The 21,861-nt window shown below is 39.0% G+C and overlaps 1 protein-coding gene and 2 long non-coding RNA genes across 12 annotated transcripts in view; 1 reads left to right on the top strand and 2 right to left on the bottom strand.

Annotated features, from left to right (window-relative positions):
* LOC111244920 (uncharacterized) overlaps nucleotides 1–13,848 on the bottom strand; it is a 22,970-nt gene extending 9,122 nt beyond the window's left edge. The window contains exons 1-2 of one of the 6 annotated variants that reach the window (XR_015321558.1): nucleotides 13,373–13,507; nucleotides 3,985–6,891 (exon numbers count right to left, since the gene is read on the bottom strand). This is a non-coding gene — a long non-coding RNA (uncharacterized LOC111244920). Of the gene's footprint in view, nucleotides 1–393; nucleotides 507–902; nucleotides 1,041–3,984; nucleotides 6,892–13,372 lie in introns of those variants that run through there. The other 5 variants (XR_015321562.1, XR_015321559.1, XR_015321560.1 and 2 more) reach the window with 5 other exon arrangements.
* LOC147757247 (uncharacterized) lies at nucleotides 2,532–17,020 on the top strand. Of its 3 annotated transcripts, XR_015321555.1 has the most exons (3): nucleotides 2,679–2,817; nucleotides 9,008–9,108; nucleotides 10,720–17,020. It is a non-coding gene; the product is annotated as an uncharacterized LOC147757247 (long non-coding RNA). The 3 variants fall into 3 exon arrangements; XR_015321556.1 differs by lacking the exons at nucleotides 9,008–9,108; nucleotides 10,720–17,020 and adding an exon at nucleotides 5,073–5,204 and having other exon boundaries at nucleotides 2,532–2,817; XR_015321557.1 differs by lacking the exons at nucleotides 9,008–9,108; nucleotides 10,720–17,020 and adding an exon at nucleotides 3,648–3,990 and having other exon boundaries at nucleotides 2,532–2,817.
* LOC111244838 (uncharacterized) lies at nucleotides 16,716–21,861 on the bottom strand. 3 transcript variants are annotated; one of them, XM_022792328.2, is made up of 4 exons: nucleotides 21,720–21,861; nucleotides 19,514–19,938; nucleotides 18,806–18,973; nucleotides 16,716–18,383 (listed from the first exon to the last, which is right to left on the bottom strand). In XM_022792328.2, exons 1-4 carry the CDS (start codon nucleotides 21,736–21,738, stop codon nucleotides 18,036–18,038), a joined length of 960 nt encoding a protein of 319 aa, XP_022648063.1. In that variant the 5' UTR covers nucleotides 21,739–21,861; the 3' UTR covers nucleotides 16,716–18,035. The 3 variants fall into 3 exon arrangements, with proteins under 3 accessions (XP_022648063.1, XP_022648059.1, XP_022648062.1); XM_022792324.2 differs by having other exon boundaries at nucleotides 21,408–21,738; XM_022792327.2 differs by having other exon boundaries at nucleotides 19,514–19,932; nucleotides 21,408–21,738.

Genomic DNA, 21,861 nt, shown 5'->3' with positions numbered 1-21,861 from the left:
GTAGTTAACTTTGCCTTACACAGGAATATTGCATCTATTTTCTACGAAGCAGTCACGGCAATATGACAAACGTATAATGAACTTTAAAATATAATGGTAGACCGCCTGTTAAAATCGTACACAATGTATATTTGCATTGTTAGTGGATTATTTTGATGGCCGTGACCGATGCACATCCGTGGTTTATTTTTCAAGTACTCCGCACCGAAGTGTGCTTTACGGGTGCACTAGCACTTGGCCTGGAAGATTCTGCACGTTCTTTATAAATTTCACTATTCCTAATTATAGTCACATCATTTGGAAGCTAACTTCTACCGTGAAAGGTAATGTCTTTGGAAACACCGTTGCAAATATTTTAAAAGAGAAGCATTACCAAAGACTAACAATGCTAACCTGCAAGCGCTGATTAGATCATGGCACACCGGGTGGTGCCATCTGGCCCATTTTTAACACAATACAGACGTGTTCCATGTTTTCATTTCAACAAGTTTGATAAACTTGTTGTCTTGATGAATTAGAACTGATATTCATATCTCTAAAGCGAAGTATTCTACTATCTACTATCTGCATATAAAACCGACACGTAACGATCAACGGTAAACCTTCGTAAATCCTGGATAGTCTAGGAGTAGACAGTGAATGGTCATTACATAGAAAATGTCTATCGAGGAAATTTGGCTTATACTTTTAAAACCAAAAGAGACGTGAAATCTATAGAGAAAACGTACTTTATAAATAGATGAGATGAAAGTCAGTAATCAATAGAAAAACAGTATACAGCATGAACATTTTGTGACCGGAATACTATTATCCACAATCAGTCAGAAAGAAAAAACACCTCAAAAAAAAAAAGGGATAATCATTACATCAACAATAAGAGGGTTATGGTAGTAGATACTTACGACTGTTACGTGGAAAAAAAGCATAGTTTTGTTTTTAATTTTCAGACTACCTAGAGGGTCAGTATTATGGCATACAAACAGAAGTGTATGATTCAGTGATCTATATGGGTGATTTTGCTGATCAGGGCTTTGCGACAGACAGTTCAGCCCGCCGTTCTGACTATAGACAGTAAGATTGCTGGCCATATTAACAGGATTCATTGTGATGCTTATTGAGAAAGGTAGAAGAGTCTATTGTTATTCGCACTAGCAGCGATAGCCTTGTCAGCGAACTCTAATGGAAAATAAAAAACAAGCAGAACACCCGAGGAAATTTCGGCAGCAAGATTAGTATAGACGCGTGCACCAGTGTAGTGAGGGTGAGCCAGGGTGTGATTGTGACTAAAATTTATAAAGGGTTCCATTGCATTAGCTGTCTGCAAACTGCAAAGCAAATCACTAGAAAAGTTAACGGTAAAATATATGCGATTAATAAAGTTGAATATTAAAATGCAGGCAACGCAAAGGGCATTAGAGACGACAAAAGCGCCGCAAATTAACGAAATCAAGCAAATACGCCGATATCTATCAATCATCGGTTGAGATAAACAGCCCTACAACCAAGCAGAGACGCCGCACATTGGAGCGACGAAGCATTTCACGAGCTAAGCAAAAGGGCAACAATGTATTTCTTATTAATTATTGTCCTATTCTCGTTAATTATAAAGCAAGCACAATTTAGCGGCATTTGTACAACAAACCTGACGCTGCCATGTACGAAATAATATGTAGCAACACACGTTGGAACATGGCAGGGCTGACAGACAACTGTAGGGCCATATACAATGGACCTGATCACGGTACTATAATTAGTATGTCTAAGACTCGCTACAAAATACCCAAACGAAACCCCGGAACGGCGAATATGATCAGTGAATATAATAAAGTCAGTAATGGTTCAGTGGGCAGTAACATGAAATTCGATAAGTAGGCAGTCCTGCAAAACGAGTTCACGTCCAGTAGGACCTATTTTAAAGACGATATTATTACAAGCGACGCGCTTGAACACGCTCTAGCAATCCAGGGGTGTGAGGTAAGTGGCCAAGGAGAACAGAACAACCAAGACGGATTTTCAAAAGGCCACAATTTAGCTCTAACCTAATGCGACCTAGAGAAATCCATGCATAAAGAATATGAAAAGCGCAGCAGCAAGAGAAGCTAACAAGACCATGTTTTAGATGGCACTATTTAGGAAATGCTCTCCGTTTCGGCGTGTATGTTTCAACGTGGAGAGTCAATTGGAGCCAAAAATATTTTAATTTGTGTACATACATTTGTTTTTTCCCAATGGAAAAAACCAGGAGGCAAAATTTTCCCACGAATATGAAACCTTAACCTTAACCTGCTCACGTGGTAAATTAATTTTTTATGTTTTTTAACATTGTATATATACATAATAGTTTTAAAAGAAGTGCTAATAAGGTCTTGGAAAAGATTCAACATATAGCACTAGAAGTTCATGCAGATATCAGGATTATTGCTCGCGGGCAATTTAGCCCAGACGCCTAGAGCGTCAAAGCCTTATTGAATAACACAATTCAAGTGCAGTATAGACTTAAGCTGACATATAATATGTTCAAATGCGCAATCGTAATCCTTTCAAGGAAAGGGCCAATGAGGGCCGAAAAGTCGGCCACGACACCTGGACATCAACAAGTTCAAGAGCTTTAGGCGTGTGAAAAATTTATCGACTACTAGATGCGAGTACTAGATAGCCACCGACTGGCACGGGTTCAAGCTGACTATGGACAGTTAGTTGAATTATATGGCAAGGAAAAAACTTTGCCAGGTATAGCAATAGTGAAGACAGCACCACGAAAACCACGCGGATCGACAGCAACGACAAAGAAAATCTACTACTGATGCTGCCAAATGAGTACGTAATAATCATAATAATACAGATAATTACGTTGACAGTTTTTAACCAGCTATAGAAGTCAATGGTGACTTTTAGGCAAATTAAGTCTTAGATGTCGTATACAATGTGTAGTGAACCAATTATAACAAGCACGAAGCATTAACGTCCAATTTTAAGCAGTATAACATAGAATATTTTTGTGACGAAGAAGTGTGGAGTAAGTAGATTTCTCATTATATCTCAGCGAATAACCCTGAACATCAATGCGCATTGTATGTACCGACCACTGGTCTCTTATTCTACACATGCCTACACCTGTACGAACGACGACCAATGAATAATTTGTTTATTTATCATTTAGTTTCTCACAAACATTTCCACCAGTCGGGTACAGGGGACGCCCGAACGCCAGATTTAGCATACATTGAGATGTCACTGTCATATCGTAATCTATTTTTAATTGCTGCTTGCCGCTTGCCACGTAATCCATAAACCAACAACTCGTTGTAACGCAAACATATTATTTCAAATATCTGTTTTGAGATGTTATTTTTTATTCAAATAATAAAAATGCAGACAAAACCTATAACATAGCTACCATTAATTTCTTTAATAAGTGTTATACGAGTGAATGCCAAATAGTTCCTACAATCGAAATTAGGCAAATATGATAGCACGCGCCGTTTTAAGATCGTCAAGGCAGGTTAACGAGGGCTTTCGTTTGGGCCCTGACAGTACCGTTTTTGACAGCGAAAATCGTAAATTAGCTCCAGTACCTGTAAGACCGGTACGAAATGTTTTGGAATCGTCATTTCTTACGTCGTTTTTGCCTTGTTGGTTTCGTGTAGGTATACAGATCGTTTTCGGCGATGAGTTCCGCCCGATAGCGTCAATCCGAGCCCCAGACCCATCCAGTTTCACTTAAAGCAATAACAAATCTAATCTTCTAATCGGCTATACATCCGACATTTAAACCGGCCCGCGAAACTACTTTCTAGTCTCCAAGCCTATGCCGGCTGGTAGTAATTTACTATTACGCAAAATCAACACTTCATAACAAACGGGGCAACTAAACAGGGATATCAAAATGCGCAAGTTTATAAACATACGGATATGTTAGCGCACACAAGAAGACGGGTAGAATAAGACTTTACATGAAGAAGAATAAGAAATTACATGACTTACGCCACAATAGCAGCATCGCGAGTCGATGACACGTTCGCTAGATCCATAGCATTCGTGGTGAGGACATTTGATCAAAAGAGCGTTGTCATATCATTAAGCTGTTTTACGGATCAGGCTCAGTCAGCAACAAAACGCATAGAGCAAAAGGACTTAAACATCAAAATTAGTTGAATTCCAAACGGCACACCACCTATGCAAGAAGTGGTGCCTTCACGAAAAGTGACGTTAGTGAAGGACGCTGAGAGCAGTCGAACGAGCTGTACACATAAGTCGATTCGAGACAAACATGTTATTTATTCTAACTTGTTTCAGTTGAACGTGTTAGATCATATTGTTATGAAATTATCTCGCAGAAAGTATAAAAGAAATTAGACCTGTTGGGTCTGTCCAGAATAGGCGGTTAGTGTTGGAGAGGTTGCTGGCCTCAAAGCCGGCCACGGAGTGAGACAAAGCGAAAAATGACCATAGTTGCGTAACAACGAGTGAACCCTTGCAATCAGCCATGTATGAAATTACCGCTTTAAAAAAATCAAATCATTTTCCTCGATACGTGTTGCGGGCACGAGTATTTATTAAACACCACGAGACTTGTGGCCGGTTTATTCAAAACGACTATTTAGAGCAATTTTATTAATTCACTTTTTATTTTTAAGAGTTCACGGCCCGTGCGCTGAGAGTTTGATGGAGAGAATACTGTGAGATTCCAGCTGCAAATATACACTGAGCCGCAGTCGCGGTACATATTTAACAGAAGTTCCGTTTCGGATCAATTAAAAAAATTATTCTACGTAAGATATTCATGAAACATAGCGAATCTGTGGGTTTCGATTGTGACATTGATATTTTTTGTTCGCCCTCTGCGGTGTATGAGTTTTTGTTACAAAACTATTCAACTTAAATGATTACAGTTTCTTATCCACACTGAATCAATTCGGTCACACATATACAAAACGTATGATACAGCCATAAACAACATGATTCGTTGGCAAGGGAATCAAAAGGTCTAATATCTATACGGCCTTTTATTGAGGCGCATAGTAGTGTTGCCTCGAAGCGTGGTCTACAGTGAACCTTTGCTTCCTACGCAGTTTCGATGAAGCCTGGCAGGACTTTGGCCATACGCGTCGTCGTGATAATCAACATCTCACTATTACACCAAGGCGTCGAGCGCTATCCCTGGACGACTGCGTCCTTGCGATCATCGATGGCGTTTACTCACTAGCGTTGGCGCCAAAGGCAACCGCACTTTCTAACTCTAGCAAAACTTTTCCCTAGTTGTTCCGTTGCAGTTTGTAAATGGAGACATTCAACGTTGACCCGTTTGTTGTGCGCGCTGCCTTCGAGCTATCTTGTCTTTGATATTGCTAATTACTTCAATTGAATTAATTTTCATTGTAAGATGTTGCTACAGGACTGATGCCTTACACTATAGTTTAGCCGAGTTGAATTTTGCATGCGTATGCTATACGTACAAAATCATCTTTGTTGGTTAGCAATAACAGATTTCATCGTTAGAATTTATGGCAGCTTACAAGTTAATGTCCTGTTACAGTCGTAGAATATATTAATAAAGCAATTTTATTATATATATCTCGCAAGTATTACTAATATAATGATAACAAGATGTTACCGAGAGTGTTTCTTGCGTGTTGTCTCTATTCATCTGAACACATACCAGAAAAAAGAAAATAGTACGGAACTGCTCTCAGTTCATATCGCATTACTTAATACTTAGGGCGCAACGAACTGGCGAGGCGCTGTTCTACCTGTAAGAAAGCCTGTAATCAATCAACAATGCTATTTGCTTCATGGATTTTTAGGATGGTGCAAATCTTTGCTATTATTTGACGATGGCTTTAGTGACGTAGTACCATTTCATCAATGAATGGCATAGTTTCTATAACATATAAAAGGACGCTCATCTGGTCGAGAAAATAAGCCATATAAATCTTGCTCGATTACAAACTTCACTAATTTAAGATTTTCCTCGAGCTCCATACCTGTTAAATGGACCTTGTTGGCTTCGTTTGTAGCACACATTTGGCGCTATCTCTGAATAGTGTCACAATTATTTCTCAAATTTGTTTACTGTCCGTGCATTGTCGTAGGACGTTATTAAATACGTGAAGGGGTAGAACATTCGGCTAAACTAAATCTTCGTTAATCAAAATGGTTATGCCTGGATTATTGCAAGTCACCTACTCAAATAGAAATATTAAGTCTATTATATATATTTCAATATATTCTAAACTGGACCTAGATTTACTAAAAGAAACGGATTTAGCTTTACGATCGAAGTAAACGATTAGCGACTATTATTTAGCATAATAAAGGTGATCTTCGTTTCATAATGTGTATGTTTCTTGTTAATTAGTTGGGCATCGTTGAACATCGCTAATAGTCTCGTTAATGTTTTGACGTTATTTTCACATATTTATCTCTTACTGGCTGCTATCCCACAGCCCATGCGTTAGCATCCCCCGTGAGAGATTAGTGGGTAACTTATTTACATGCTAATTGTAGGGACACGTGACGGTCCAGGTTCGAGTCTAGCCAGAGACACACTTCATTTCGTGCTGGGAAGAGCCAGCCGTCTGATCGGATGTTTAGCGGTATGAGGTGCCGGACGTGAAACCCTAAGCACGTGAGACCGCCTATTGCCAAAGAAGAAATAGGTCGAACGATTATACCTTTTCTCCAGATACCTCTCCCGTCACGTCGAACGCCTACACCTCCTCCATATGCGCCGTCACAGTCATCATAATGCATCGAGGCACCCGTTTTCGATTCAATGGCTTGACATCCCACGTAGGCACAGCACACGAAATAGTAGAAGTGACGCTACAGACTATTCGACGTTGCCGGTCACTTCGTCCTTGACATCGCGCTCTCGCAGTCACATAGTTACTTAAAAAATCAATAGTGATCGAATAAAGTTGGATCGTGCTGCTTCTGGTATAGCATATGAAATAATTCGCTGGCATATTTCTATTAAGGTGATCTACCCAAACAAATGAGGTTATTGGCGAAATGAAGACTTTGCTCCCCAGCAATTCTTTCTCTCGACGTCACTCTTCTGTGATGAATGGTTAACGCGTTTTGCGCCGGGCAATTGTAATAGCTCCTTTTTTTTTCGGTATCATCTCGTCTAGAAAACTATTATCAAACACTCGCTTTCTCTGCAGGTACACCATGATTGCGATAGAACAATTGAGGTAGAGACGAAGGCGAAGAAGAATCAAAGGGGAACGAAAGTGTGCTTGGTGTCGCCTCGTCTGCTGTTGCTGGCTTTGTTTTCCTCGAAGTCAGTGACCGCCGGTGATAGCGCTTGCTATTCGTAGGCACTCTGACAGGAGGTGAGACTAACAAGGACAACAGCTTCAGATGCAAAAAGTCCCACAGGTTGATAGTAGGCTATCACGAACGCAGCTAGTTGCCGCATCTGTCAGCGTCTGAAGTCCAAGCTGGCACGTACATTAATTAAGTGTTGCGCTATGACCGACAGTGAAGCCCGCTAGAGGGATGAACAGAACTAGCGACCGGAAACGACGCTGTCGAACGTGAGCACTGCTATCAGTTAAGACAGATGGCGAACGAACCGGGTTGTTACGAACTGCGTTATTTAAGCTGCCTGGTAAGTGCTTCTGAGATCCGACAATGTTCTGTTGTTATCCTAAGCATGCTTGATTACCTTCATCTAATTTTGTAATTAACTGATAGCAGCCCTCACGTATGACAGCTGAGTGAACGGCATTTCGGCAGGAGGAAGGACTGACAGATTTCAGACACCTTAATTATCGAATACAAGCGAGAGCGTAGATACTCCATGTTTGTCTGTGAGGGAAATTGAGGGGTAGTTCTAGCTAGAAACCTTGCTAAGATATTACTAAGGTCCTCGAAGTTGCTGCATTGTTATTGAAAATGGCTAGCTTACTTCGTATATTTGTTTGTTGTGTATAAGCCTTGTTATAAAATAAATGTTGGATACATCTTCGTTTAGTTAAGCAAAATTTTTGGGGCTTACGCCCGGAATCGTGTTAAGCGCTACATAAAATGTAAAGAGAAATTTGCCTGTGGTCGCCTACAGATCCGGACCGCCCCAGCTTTTCTTTAGGACAGTAAACTAATTCGTGGGAAAAATCAATATTTCTCAAATTTAGGCCAAGTTGACCAATTATGATCTCGGACTACTACTATTCGACCTACATTTGGTCGCCTGGGAGTCTATAAAGTAAGCACGCGAAAGCAAGCCTACGCCTTTTGTGCTACTTGAATTAAGTTTTGTACTTATTCTGCCTACTGAGCACATAACTGCTTAATTACTTAACGTAAGGAAAATGTTATTTGTAAGACCCATTAGTTATGACACGATCTTATGTGCACCGCATGGGATGGTACAATATTATAATATGTACATCTACAAAGCGTCTTCTAAGCATTCAAAGCATAGTAAATTTGTTTAACTCGAGTCGGAATAAACATTTAGTTAATTGATATGATTCGCGCTGTGTTAGACGCATCAAATCGATGCCTGTTTATTCTGTCTTCTGTCCGGATTACCTGTGTTTATCAAATGAATATAACTCATATTTATAAACACCTTAGCAATGGCTAAGGCCGATTAGATTCAACAGTTTGTTGAATCCGATATTTCTATCAAATTGACAAGTGGCCAGATCGGCTTGAATAGTTTAAGCACAGTTATTTCTATTGCTGCGGCTATTTCCAACGTAGTAGCTGTATGTTTAATTATGTAATGCTTGTACTGTAAACTCAATTCTGGTATATGCATATTTCAATTTGTGAGAATTATTTAGTAACAGCTTGCTTGCTTGCTTGCTTGCCCTTAATCCCAGCCCAGATTAAAGCCCTTGAAACCCAGATTCTGCTTAAAAAGACGTCTACTCGCTTCGCTAAAGTCTCTGTACAACCATAATAGTAATACTCTGAATGCCGAATTTCACTTGAGAATAACTGATTTTTTTGTTGCTTCCTATAACTTCAACGCTTCATGGCGTTGCAGGTCCACTTTTACATCGCAACTCGTGGCTAACTTGTATATCATACATAAAACCAACGGAATTCGATCAATGATCGCAGACAAGTGCGAACTGCTTATGCTTCGTAAGTCCTTTATAAACTGCATTTTGACCTTCTAGTGTTCCAAATTAGGCGGCATTATGTGAAGATTTGTTTCTTTTATTAATTCCATGAAGTTATATCAGTATGAAGTCTGCAAAACACGCCCGAGTACAAGTAACGCTTCCGCTTTGCGCCCCTGAGTGAGGCTGTCATCATCGACGTCAGAATCGGCTTACTACCAGTTACATAGATATATAAGTTAAGACTGAGAACGAGGTACTGCAAGCTGCCTCAAAAAAAAGCAAAAACTTGGTAGAGTGTAGCGACGACCCAAGCAGACGTGTGACCAGCGTCAGTCAAAATAGAGGAAGAACAGTTATAACAGCAGTATTATACATCAGGAATATCGGTTGGGCTGCACCAATCTGAGCCACTGAGTCCTCTAAGCACACCTGTTCATTATCAGGCCCAGTATGAATACAGAACGTGTCCTGCAGACAATGTACTTATGAGACCCGACGCAGCTGTAGTGCATCTGTTCCCTAAACTTGTTATGGACGGACTTTTCCACTGACTTTAACTATTACAAAATAGTGGAGTCGGAAATAATCGAATATCTTGTTGTCGGCATCAACGGCAAGATCAAGTAAATTGACCTAAATACTTTTGCGGCCAGGATTGCATACGTGGGTAGCTCGGTTACTACTCATTTTATACAGACTCCATAGAAAGAATTGGCGTTGGCTTACCATCACCTTATTTAAGCTTTTAGCTATACGATTCGAGCAGAGCATAAATAGGATGGAATTACCACTTTTCGCTTTGACTCAACTGTCAAATAGCAAACAATTATAACAAATAATTACGCTCTGTGATCCATGTATATTAAAAAAAAAACCTTTATACGACAGCGTCTCCTTATATGAATAACTTGCACGAATTGTGTTGCAGTCCATCGTATTCTACAGATAAACTGTTACTATAGTTATTACTATAGAACATTTCCGAGTTTCTAACGAAAGCTATAGTAGCTATGGGGTAAATCACTTTTGCATGGTGCCGTTTTAAATCAATTTCTATTAAGTGACTTCAGACTATCGCTTGTCCAGTTGGCAATTTAAGTTGAATACAAATAACTAATTAGCAGACAAGCCGACGGATTTGCAGCTGCAATAGAAGGTTAGCTACGAATTGGCAAGATTTTAGCTATAGTCCGTCAGCTAATTATATTCTTTAATCTTGAAGGATTATCTCTTATTTGGTTTGTTCTAGAGTTTCTTTGCAACAACAATAACAGTAACGAGTACTAACTTCAATTTCCGACTTTAACAGAACGAGCAATATCAGCAACGGTCGTTCTTACTAATATAAACAATATTACCACATATGCCTATAGATAAGTATAATATAATGGTAAAATGATGTAAAATGACATGAACCTCTGAAGGATGTTCAGGTGAAAGCAACCTTCCTCGTTGTCATGTTGACTTAACCTGCATCGTTGGGGCCAGCTGGAATGAACGGATAAGCTTTCTATCTATGCCAGCTATGTTTGGTCTTCTATCAAACAAAGGTTATAGTGATAGAGACACGGCACAGTGACTATTCGTTACCAATGTCAAACGCAGCTCTTTTTTTATGCAATTTTTTTAGGTTCGAATGAAGGTGTTAACGCTGAAACTCACAACCCTTGCCACAGTTCGTAGGAAGAGTTATATTTTGTCGTCGATTATAATGTACTTCAGTATAGAAGTACGACTAAGACAAACGTAGACCTCAAAAGATCTAAAAGATCGACAGAGAGGAAAGGCGGCGTTTTGCGGGACGGGACTTTGTCTGGTCATCATCTCATTATCAAAACTTTCGTGTTCAAATTAAGCTCTATCGTCACGACGATGTATGACTATCTGCACAATACTGTTTATAAAATCCTTAGCTGCATGAAAACTGGCACAATTACCTGAATCCTGGTATAGGAACTACAGTACATGCCGATGTCCTGCAGAGGTATTATTTTTGGTTTACAATGTAAGACCGCAGCAAAGTATAAACTGCACTTAATCGACTTGTTTTTGGATGGGTCGAACTAAATGTAAAGCTTTAATTTATAAGCGGGCAGTACGGCGCTTCAAGCACAACAATCAGATGGACAAATATTACATCGACAAAAAAGAATTAAGCGTATCTTTAACGTTGAGCGACCTCAAATATAATGCAAAAACCGTCTGTCGAACATTGTAACGCATGCTTTTAGAAGAATGAACTGATTTTTACGTTGACTTGTTTTTTGTAAGCCTTATTTATACGTGCCAGTCTTTAGCTATTACGTAGTGCCGATTTTGACCTATGAATCTTCAGTAAAAAAGGCAGGAAGCTTCTCCACCTTGTATGACCCATCTGTGTATAGTGTTGCCTATAAATGCAAAATTGACTTGAGCGAAGTCAAACATACTACAATATCTCGAAACTACTAACTTGCAATAGTTTTGCAATGCTCAGTAAGTTAATTCTAACCAAATATTTTTTTTACTAGAGATGCTATTATCACAAGATAAAATATCAAAAAACAAGCCTAAAAAAATTCTGACTAAACCCAATGCAAACGCATCACAGCCATTACTCTCTGACAGAAACGGATTGTATGTTGATGAGGGCTTCCATACGATGAATTAGATGACTATTATTATTATTATATCCAAGCACATATATATTTAATAATAATATGTATTATTAAATCATATATGTGCTTGGAAATCAATAATTCGAATTCAAATGTAAACTGTGTTTAACTACGTGTAATGTTGTGTCATGGCCTATGTCGGAGTATTGTTTGGAGGTTGTATTAATCTAATCTAGATATTTTCGTGTTCACACACATTAGGCTCCTTTCAATAGGACATTTATGTGAAATTTCGAAGTGAACAGCGAACTTCAAGTGGTATACCATGTATATAAACCGTAACAGTTACTTACAGTAGCATAGGGATAATTAGTCTATTGGCAAAAAAGCTATGTGTGACGAGTGAAGGCAAAGCTACTTCCACTTATATTCTGCAAGTCGCATCCTGCCATTTACCCAAATTCTTATAATCACATTATTAAGATGAAGATCCTGCCAAAAACTTCACCATGAATAACAACAGGTTAGGCAGAAAACTAAGGGCTGACACTTTTTTCCATGTTTGTGTACATGTTCGAGCTAGCTGCACTTTTTGACCTGCTAATGTCTAGCGGAGCTCACCCCTTCCTTAATGAATGCGCTTTAGCGAATGTTTTAGTAACTAATGTTCAACGAATTTGAGCTATCCCGAGTAACTATAAATACTTCAGTTTTATAGATGTTCGTAATCAAGATTTTACTCACTACTTATATGCCATATAGAGAGCCCTATGTGGATTAGTGTGAGGTCTTTTTTGCCGTCGTTCTTCGAAGTTAGGACGAGCTTTAAGGTCCAGTTCTCGGTCTAGCAGTGACCTTGATGCAGAACGGGGCCAACGGGTATTATTTAAACAACCATAGTTGTATCTTCAGTGTATAGGTAAGCTTTATTAAAGTTGAGAGCTTACCTATGATGAGCTAGATTATGTTTAAGAGGACTTTTCTCAGGTTATTGCCGTCACCAGTAACATATTCTTTGAGTTGAATTTGTTGGAACAACTGGATAACTTAATAAGTGGAAGAAGCTTCAAAACGGGAATTTCGATAAAGCAATATGGCAACGGGCTCTTCGACCGCCCGGATTCCTCCACGTTCGTACAACATTATCGTGTAGCAGTAGATAATTTTTAACGTTTATTCATCTTTTTAGGACCATATTAACAAAATGGCTGAGTTCAAGTTCGTGGTTAGACATACTACCATTCAGCAGATAGTTTTTCGTGTAAGCATTTCGATTAGTATTTTCCCTTTAAATTAATTTTTTTGGTGTTTGTCTTTGTAATTTGTGATGGATGCGTTGTAAAAATGAAGCAAGTCCTCTGCAATGCTTTTATAAATAGGAGCATATATGATGGTCCAAGAAAAATAAAAATACAAGATTTTATTGTATATTCTTATTTGAAAGTATGCGCCAGAACTCTACCTTACCTTCGTAACATAGACCTCATACTGCTTCAAGCAAGAGAAAATAATTTTCTTCATGCAAATAGAACAACGGTGAAACGGTGCTCTGTGCGAGCATTCGTACTGCTCACCAGGCTCGGTGTGTACTCTGATCAATACGCATTTCCAATAAATACCTTACACAATATCTAACCCACAAACATTTGAAGTTTAAATGGAGACAGCACACACAATTGGTTATACCTAGTAGCTGTTACATCGAAGAAAGTAGCACCTCAACTTGATTTCTTCTTAACATTGAACTAGTCTGAACTTTTTTCATTCGGCTGGGTTTGCCCAAATGATCTTCGAGGTCTCACCAAACAGCTCCAAGGACAGCTAGTGATTTCACTGATACGCTTTTGCAATGACGTTCCTCTACTCAAACGAACTGCAAGCTTTGTTGAACTTACAAGAAGTGAAGCCAGACTCATATTGACAAACCAAATAACATGAGCATCATGCGAGTTTGTCCTCACCGGGCTCCCTCAATTTTGCAAGCTACAGGAAGATTTATGGTTGTTGTTGATTTCCCTAGACAAGGCTGGTTTAAACGTTCGTATCTGGCATTACTTCCAAGAACGACTGACGCTCAACTGTTGGAGAATATGTCTTTGGCATCCAACACGCGCTCTCGGTAATGATTCAGTTTGATTCAGACGTTAGGACGCGACAAATGTCTTCGACCTTTTTTATTGAAGACCAAACGATTGGAGATGCAATTGTCCTTAAACTTAGTTGAGTCAGTTTAGGGTAAATTGTATTCAGCCCCTCAGAAATCTAGGATATCTCATGCCACATGCGACTTTTAAGAGAACAGAATCATAAGAAGGTAACAAGAAACAAAAGAAAAGCTTTGCCGTTTGAAAAATGCTTGTTTTCACGTTCCAGTTTTGAAATTTTGGTGGTCACCGAAAATTTAATAAGCCCATGTAATACAAACTCATACGAGTTCGGGCACAGAGATGAATGAACATATTGCTTCCGAATGTAGTACATAGAGAAGTGTATGTAGAAACGGTTCGGTGAGTTAACCTGAAAGAGGACCGTTATTGTAATGGAGGCTATGAGATAGATGCCAAAATTACACTTTGTTGATGTCGTTAGTAGAGAGATAAGCGTGAAAATCAGTAAGCATGTTAGCCTTCATTTTAGGTCTAACGACTAATTAGACATTGAGAAACTTAGTCATAATAGAAATAGAGGGGAAATTCCTAACCGACGAAAAAAAAGTAAAGATTCATTATCCTAAATACGAGCAAAAAAGTATCGTGCCTCAATTCTTACATATAGAAAAAAGAATAAGACTCGAAGTGACGTGACGGACGACGAAGAGAGTCTCCGTGCAACTTTAATCAGTAATTTCCTGATTTTTTTCCTCTGAATTAATAATTTTCATTAAATTATTTTAAAATTAATAAGATTACGTGATTGATTTGGCCATGTACCGAGCGCCCTCTTGATTCAGTCGCTCCGACTATGGCATATCTATCGTAATCGTTGATGAGAACCACTCACTACTATGGCAGTATACAGTAACCTCATGTGAACGAGCTTAGCAAGACTAACTAATTTAGCTTTATAAACAAAAACCACCAGTATATCACTGTTTTTATAATAATTGGCATAAAATTGTTTCGACATTTTAAGCTAATACGTTTGCGTCCCTTTTTGGAGCCCGCGTGCTCCGTCGCTAATCCGCATCGAACTGCTGCGCTATGCCGCAGCAGAACTGACGCGGCGGTCGTCCGCGGCTCTGCGGCACGGCATGTTAGAGAGTTGTTGTATTTGCAGCGAAAACAATTTTTCTATAACGATATATGCCCAGAAGATGCACGCGTTACTAATGCTTCAATATGAAACTATGTTATGAAGCGTATCCAGCATCTGTGAGTTCGCTATTTCAACTGAACCGTACTTACTATGTTTGGCAGTGTTAAAAGAATTAATGTCTTCATAATATCGGTTCTTACCCTAACCCTATTGAACTATAACTTATTTTCTTCACAAAATTTTCTTCATGACAAATACGCTGAAAGAGACAAGCTACTGGCCTGGCGGACCCTATGTTTTTCTTATATAGTTACATATTGTTGTTAATCGCATTAGAATAATCATTTTTTATCACTAAGAGGTACTGGCGTTTCTAGGTTGTATTTTGACATCCAAATTATGAAACTTCGATATCTCGCATGACTTATAAATTCTACGTTTTGCGCTAGTGGTTAGTCGAGCGAAACGAAATTTCACCATGAAAACCCGAAATTTTCTAAGATGACTTTATTATGTGCAACAACAAAAACGTTTAACCAACCTATGTGCGGTCATCGTTGATGGATTGCCTGGCGTTCGCTTCATAAGCTACTCACCCAATAAGCTCGTTTAGGCTGCGGGATGCGGCCTGGCTGTCAGGCCCAGTCGTCCTCGTCGGGTCCACCACCACAGATGTTATAATTTTTTTTCCTCTTTATTGAAGGGAACTACAAATATCTCTCAATGACGTATCTATTAGCTAGCAAGGTAAGAAAAACCAACAAATCAGAACCAATGTCTAATAAACAAATGATCCTCTGTTCGTCACGTCTACAATGCGAGTCGAGTGGTGCCGAGTAGAGTAAAATGCTGCTGATCAAGGCACGTATGTTGCAGGCATGGTAGCATTTTTTTGTAGAGAGATTTTCATCTCTATATTCTTGAAATGTTTTAAGTGTCTATTTAAGTTACAAGCACTTAATTGAATTAAACCACTTATTTACGATTTTATCAAGTAGGGATCATTTGCCCTGCCAAACACATTGGTGCGTATTGCATATAAAGAGGTTTGAAAACTGGTATTTGTTCTAAACAACGCTGACGACACCGACCTTTGAGATAGCGTGTTTAGGGCGCTTTACCGATTTCTTAACTGTAAAAATATTCATGAGGTTATGTATGTAGCTTGGGTCGGTACCAGTTGACTCTTGCTAGCGATTGCTTGGGTCGAAACTACAGAATTCTACCTGGGTGTAGCTAGAAATAAGGAAACAAACGAGCTGATTCAATTCGAGTACTGTCAATTTGTAAAACCCTATAGGAGGACTACACATTCGTACATATTATGAAACGCAATCTCTTGCAATTGTGATAATTATAAAATCTGATCAATTATTCTACCTTTTTCTTCTACATCTGTAGTATAATTGGCGTTTAGGACGCCGTAGGGGCAACGTCTATATACAAATTATACGTATATGCAATCAGCTACCCGTTCTTTAGTATGCTACCAATAATCGACACAAGACTGTATCAATTTTCGATTCGATTTCTGAAAGCGTTAGACTTTTAACGGAAAGATCTGTGCTTAAAACACTTCGAGAATTCCATAGCGGCGTAAACAAGATGAAGTCAAGTAAGGAACGTAAACATGCAATTGCTTCAAAAGGTCCTTAGATAGTGCTACACCGGTACACTTATGGCTCGCCATTGTGTCTAGTTAAGCGAAATGACATACCCAGAAAAAGCTACTTGTTATAACGAGTAATAATGCCCAATAATAACGATGGTCAACTACATGCATATCATCGAAATAAGTAATTTCCTTTATTATTGTTCATTAATTAACGGTAGTTTGTTTTTGAACAAAACTCACACCACAGTTACAATATCGTACAACACGCGTTGACCGATACCCGTGAACCTTAAAAGCGTGTATATCATAAAAAAAATGCAAACAGTTGTGTCGTCTAGCTAAAACTATGGTAGTAACTCTATAATATAACGAAATAGGTAAACGAAAATATCAGTACACAAATGTTCACCATATTTGTGCATGTCGCTCGCCTGTTCATCGTTGTGGCCGCTAATCAACTTCAACTTAATAACAATTTTGCTAATTGTTGTAAATTTGTTAAGGTAACGCAAAGTTGGCAGGTTAAAGACGTAAACAGTTCGGTTGCTTCCGTAAAGCTCAACGTTATCTATTTTGGTGTAACACTTTCTTCGACTATGTTGAATTTTGTTCTATAAACATGCATCTATCTAATATATGTCAAAGTCACCGGCACAACGAATTCGTCTCGCAAAAGTAATTGGCCGTGGGGAGCATCTAGCAGTCAACAAACTCCTGCTCACAATGTCAGCTCAGAGTGTTTCTCATTGCAATGGCGGTCAATGATGCACAACGGTCGCTCTGCTAATTATATGGGGTACAAAGTAAAAAAGTAATGATTGTACGAGTAGTGTACAATACAATTCACGATGGAAATAAATTGCTTTTGTTGGCTGAGTACGATGTCGTCTTAACAAATACGAAGTTTGCAGAGAAAAAATTGACTATGCCTCCATTCTGATGGGGGAAAGAAGTAATGCTCACAGTTTACGCTAGTAATTTAATCTACAATTACAGTTCTGCATAAAGTCCTGCGGTACGCCAATACTACGCCCAATATGATGCAGTGATCTCCTTTTTCCTCAAATAAAGATCAATGCAATTATACCACGAGTCAATGGCTTTAACACGACTAAAAAATCAACTTGTACTGTGGCAAACACACACTATATTTAAATACGTTTTCACATTATCCTAGATGTCCATAGGTTATAACGGGCACCAATAAATACAATCTACTTCTAATTAACTCGAGATATTTTTACGGTAAAAGCTTGAAGGCTTGCACTGCCCTAGGTATAATAGTTCATTTTATAATTACGACGAACTTGCTTCTTATATAGCTTCTTACAGCTTATGTATAACAAGCATATTGTCGTCAGAGCGATTTTTTCGAATTCATTGACATTTACTCAGCAGCTGCTTGGATGAATTAAATATATGTGGGCCTGCGGCAATCTCGTCGGACTACAAAAAGTGTCTCGAAGCAATATGAGCGATCTAGGGCGGAATTCGTGAAGAATGCAGATGACCTGATTGCCTGTAAGGCTTTTTCTTTAATCCTAGTGAGGATGTGCTGTGTTTACAGAATTCCATGGGTATATCGACCTTGAGGTAGGTCTGAAGTGTGGTCCTTATGATATCTCCGATTCGGTTTATAATATGGAGTTCTGTCGTATCAAGCCAAACTGTAATTTGAGTGGTGTAATTCTTTTTACGAGCAAAGTATATTCCATTAATGTGCGATGACAGCTCGTCCAGAGCAGCACCGCCGATGAACAGTAGCACAAGTTCTTGCCAAACCTGGTCAGGACTAAAGTCACCATTTGCCAAACACCATTTACCACCCTGAAACACGGTAAATAGGTTTCTCAGAGAAAGCAGATTGTAATAGATAATGAGAAGCAACGTAAACCACTTGTATCGTCGACGCGATTGGGTAAAAGGCTGTATCGGTGTATTGGCTACTTTAGGGCTAAACGTAAGGGAAGCAAACGTGTAAACCTCACAATTCAAAGGGCAGTCAATTATCAACTGCTGAATAGCACCGAACGGAAGGGTCAATTGTGAGGGGAGCGAATTATTTTTTGTTTCCATTAATTCATGAATTAACCACATTAATGACCGGCCCTTTCATGGTGTTTTCTTCGTTAACTAGTCTCTTACTTACCCTTAATACTTAGGATACCCTCAAATCTTTAGTAGTAATACTTAATTCATGCCAGAAAATTGAAGAGATGTCGTAGCACAACCGATGAAGATTTACGAACCAGTTCGTTAATTTCGTCTTCCCACTCTGGACGAATGCCTTTTTTGAATAGGTAATAGCTTAAGTTGACTTCTGTGGGCGGTTTAAGGTTGTTGAAGAGCGACCAAAAGTCCTCGATATAAGCGAAGTCCTTCACGTGAACTAAGGCAACGTCCCACGGTTGCCATGGCTGTTGAATACAAAACGGCAACAGAGGCTTAGAGCGTTGCAGGTGCTAGGCTCTTCAAGAAACGTGTGTAGCTGTAGTAAAAAAGGTGTATAGTAGGTAGTAGACTCACTGATATTTCGTCAATAAATTGTGTAGAAGAGCTGACTTTTGGAAAAGTTTCTAGCATTTTCGTTCAAGTGAATAATAGTTCTTGTTTCAGTTGAAAACTGTCAAAGGGTCAAACGATCGTTTGTTGCAAATCAGATTTGGTAGAAAGAAACAAATGCAAAGTGATGCATTATTGTTACAGTGGTTTATCATTATTATTATATTACATAAAAATTGAAAAACCATGTACTTTCACGTAGTATAAATCAGGCTAGACAAAATAGTACCAAACGCCGTTGTATCTACAGACGCCACAGGTTTGTTTGTCTTGGACTCATTCAAAACATGCATGTAATAATTTTCATACAATGAAAATAAACCGATTATAAAAAGTTAACAAAAAAAAAACACGATAAAAAAAATAGAAAGACGTTGAACAAAGATAACACCTACGTCACTGTACCAAAAGCTCCACTCGAATTCTAGTGGATGCTTGCTCGGTTTCGGCAAAGGAAGTGTTTTACGTTTGTCCATCTGGACTTGACCACCACCCTGATCCGGTAGTACTACAGAAGAAAACACTTTTGCAAGGGCGGGCTCCTGGTCATCGCGAGCCTTTTCCTTAGGCACGTTAACCAGTGTTTTGGGCTTGGAGTCAGTGGGTGGCGATAATGGCTTCGTTAAAAATTCCTGTTTACTTTGCGAGAAAGCTTTATCGCTGTGAGCCTTTGGCGCCTCTAGCTTTTTGAATTCGTCGCTGACTTCGTTACCGGCTATAAAGTCGCGTCTATTGCATTTCCCCTCATCTGAATCGGGCGTTATATATACATTTGTTGAGTGGTTGGTGGACTCAACTTCCGTACCCACTCTCACTGAAACTATGCAAATAATACATTTGTCAACGCACGTCGTGTTCATTTGTATCGTACTTTTATCTACGAGTTAATCAGCACGCGGCAAGAAGCAGCATTTAGGATTAGAGCAAATTTTGATGCTCGGCTAATATGAATGTTTACAGTCAATTCTACTTTTAAATTAATAATTGATACTTAAGCATCAATCAATAGCATTGCGAAATTTCAATAATCGCTGGTACTTATCGTATAATTCAACTGGTGACGCATGTTTCGTTCTAGTTCCGTGCGTTGCAACGTTAGTTTTCGTGGTAGATAACGCTGACATCAGCGCCAAAATAGCGTTGGCGCTGATGTCAGCGTGGATTCGTGAAAGATATAAAGATCCTGCAACCTGTATGAGTCAACATCGATTGCTTTGATGAACTATTAATATTTTTAGTCTATGTAATTGTTTTATACACTTCCTAGTAAACCGGACATATAGAGGTGCCAGGGGTTTGATGGCATATATGTTACATGCATGATTTCGACACTGGATAATATAATATAGAACATTTTCATAATTACCTCCGAAATATAAACCAGACTCAAAGCGTTTTCTGATCACAACTTCCGATCGTTGATAATTGTACTTACACTTAGGTAGTGCAAAAGACTCACGGAAAATTGCCTTACTTAGCATTACCTTTCACATAATTTCCATGTGATTGCAGCAACTAGGTTGTCCACAACTATCGTATTTAAAATTGCTGAGCACCCAGATCTAATCTAGACCTCAATTGTGTGACTCCATTTTGTGAAACACAATATTTGGATTTAAAGGGAAATCTTTAATCACCGCCCTAAATAGGTAGAACGTAAAAACTTTTAAAGCTCATTTGGCTTTACGTCTTGTATGATTATGACTTTATATTAGTATTTATAGGCATGTACTAATTTGAAGTTATGACTATGTCAAACATACAGCCATATATTCACTCTGGAGTTTGAAACTTCGCTGAGAAGCTTCATTTATGTAATCCGTCATAAGGCCAATTTATTATTTTAATGGATTCCAAAAGCCGCTGCCTCACGACCGACGACTAAACTAGCGCCTAAAACGTTGATAATTCTTCACTGAACTAAATAATGATTTTAGTGATACTAGTGCGAACGAAATGAACCAGCCACTTAAATTTTTGCAGCTTCAGATCCGAGCTAAAATATGGATGTGATTCTTATGTCCGAATTTTATATTAGCTACAACCGGCAGGAATCAGCCGTCTGATATAACACCAGTACATATTCGTACGTAAAAATAGAGATGGGAGTGCAGCTCTAGGAGGAAAAGCAATTGCGATCATCACCGCATTATAGCCTGTGTGGATTCTAAATGGTAGTCTACGAGAGTTCCAAGTTCACCGTAGACGCTGCTTCAATACTTTTCTAAAACCAGTATTGCATTGAATATTCTAGCATCTAATGTACTCTAAATGCCAAGAAAAACTGACCTTTTTCAATATCTGCCCCATTATCTCTAGGTGACTCTCGGCCAGAATCGAGTTCCGACTGGTTTCCGGATTTGCTTGGAATCTCGTCTTTTGATATCCCTTTCCACGACAGCGCCCGCTGTTGGTTTACATATATAACTGATGATTTCTGCTCGACACCACAATCCACACCACCCGACGCGCTATTGTCTAAAGAAGCCATCTTTAAGACTGGATCCGTAAAAGTGGGCAACGCCGAAGTCGACCCCATCGATGGCGACGGAGCTTTACCACTGTTTCGGGCTTGTTTGTTGGTCTTGTTGTTGTTCTTACCTTTCTTATTCTTGGCCATGTCGTCTTAGTGCAGCAGATGGCCTTATGCCTTTGCTGGCACTGAGGCCTACCACGAAAACGCTTCACAAACTAGATTCGGTGCCAGCGATTCCCTAACGGCTATTGTCTAAGTGAAAGTTTA

The sequence above is a fragment of the Varroa destructor genome, unplaced genomic scaffold, assembly GCF_002443255.2.
Source record: "Varroa destructor unplaced genomic scaffold, Vdes_3.0 BEIS01000002.1, whole genome shotgun sequence".
NCBI classification, from domain to species: Eukaryota; Metazoa; Arthropoda; class Arachnida; order Mesostigmata; family Varroidae; genus Varroa; species Varroa destructor.
Note: the sequence above shows the minus strand (reverse complement) of the source record. Positions and strands in the feature narration are given on the sequence as shown.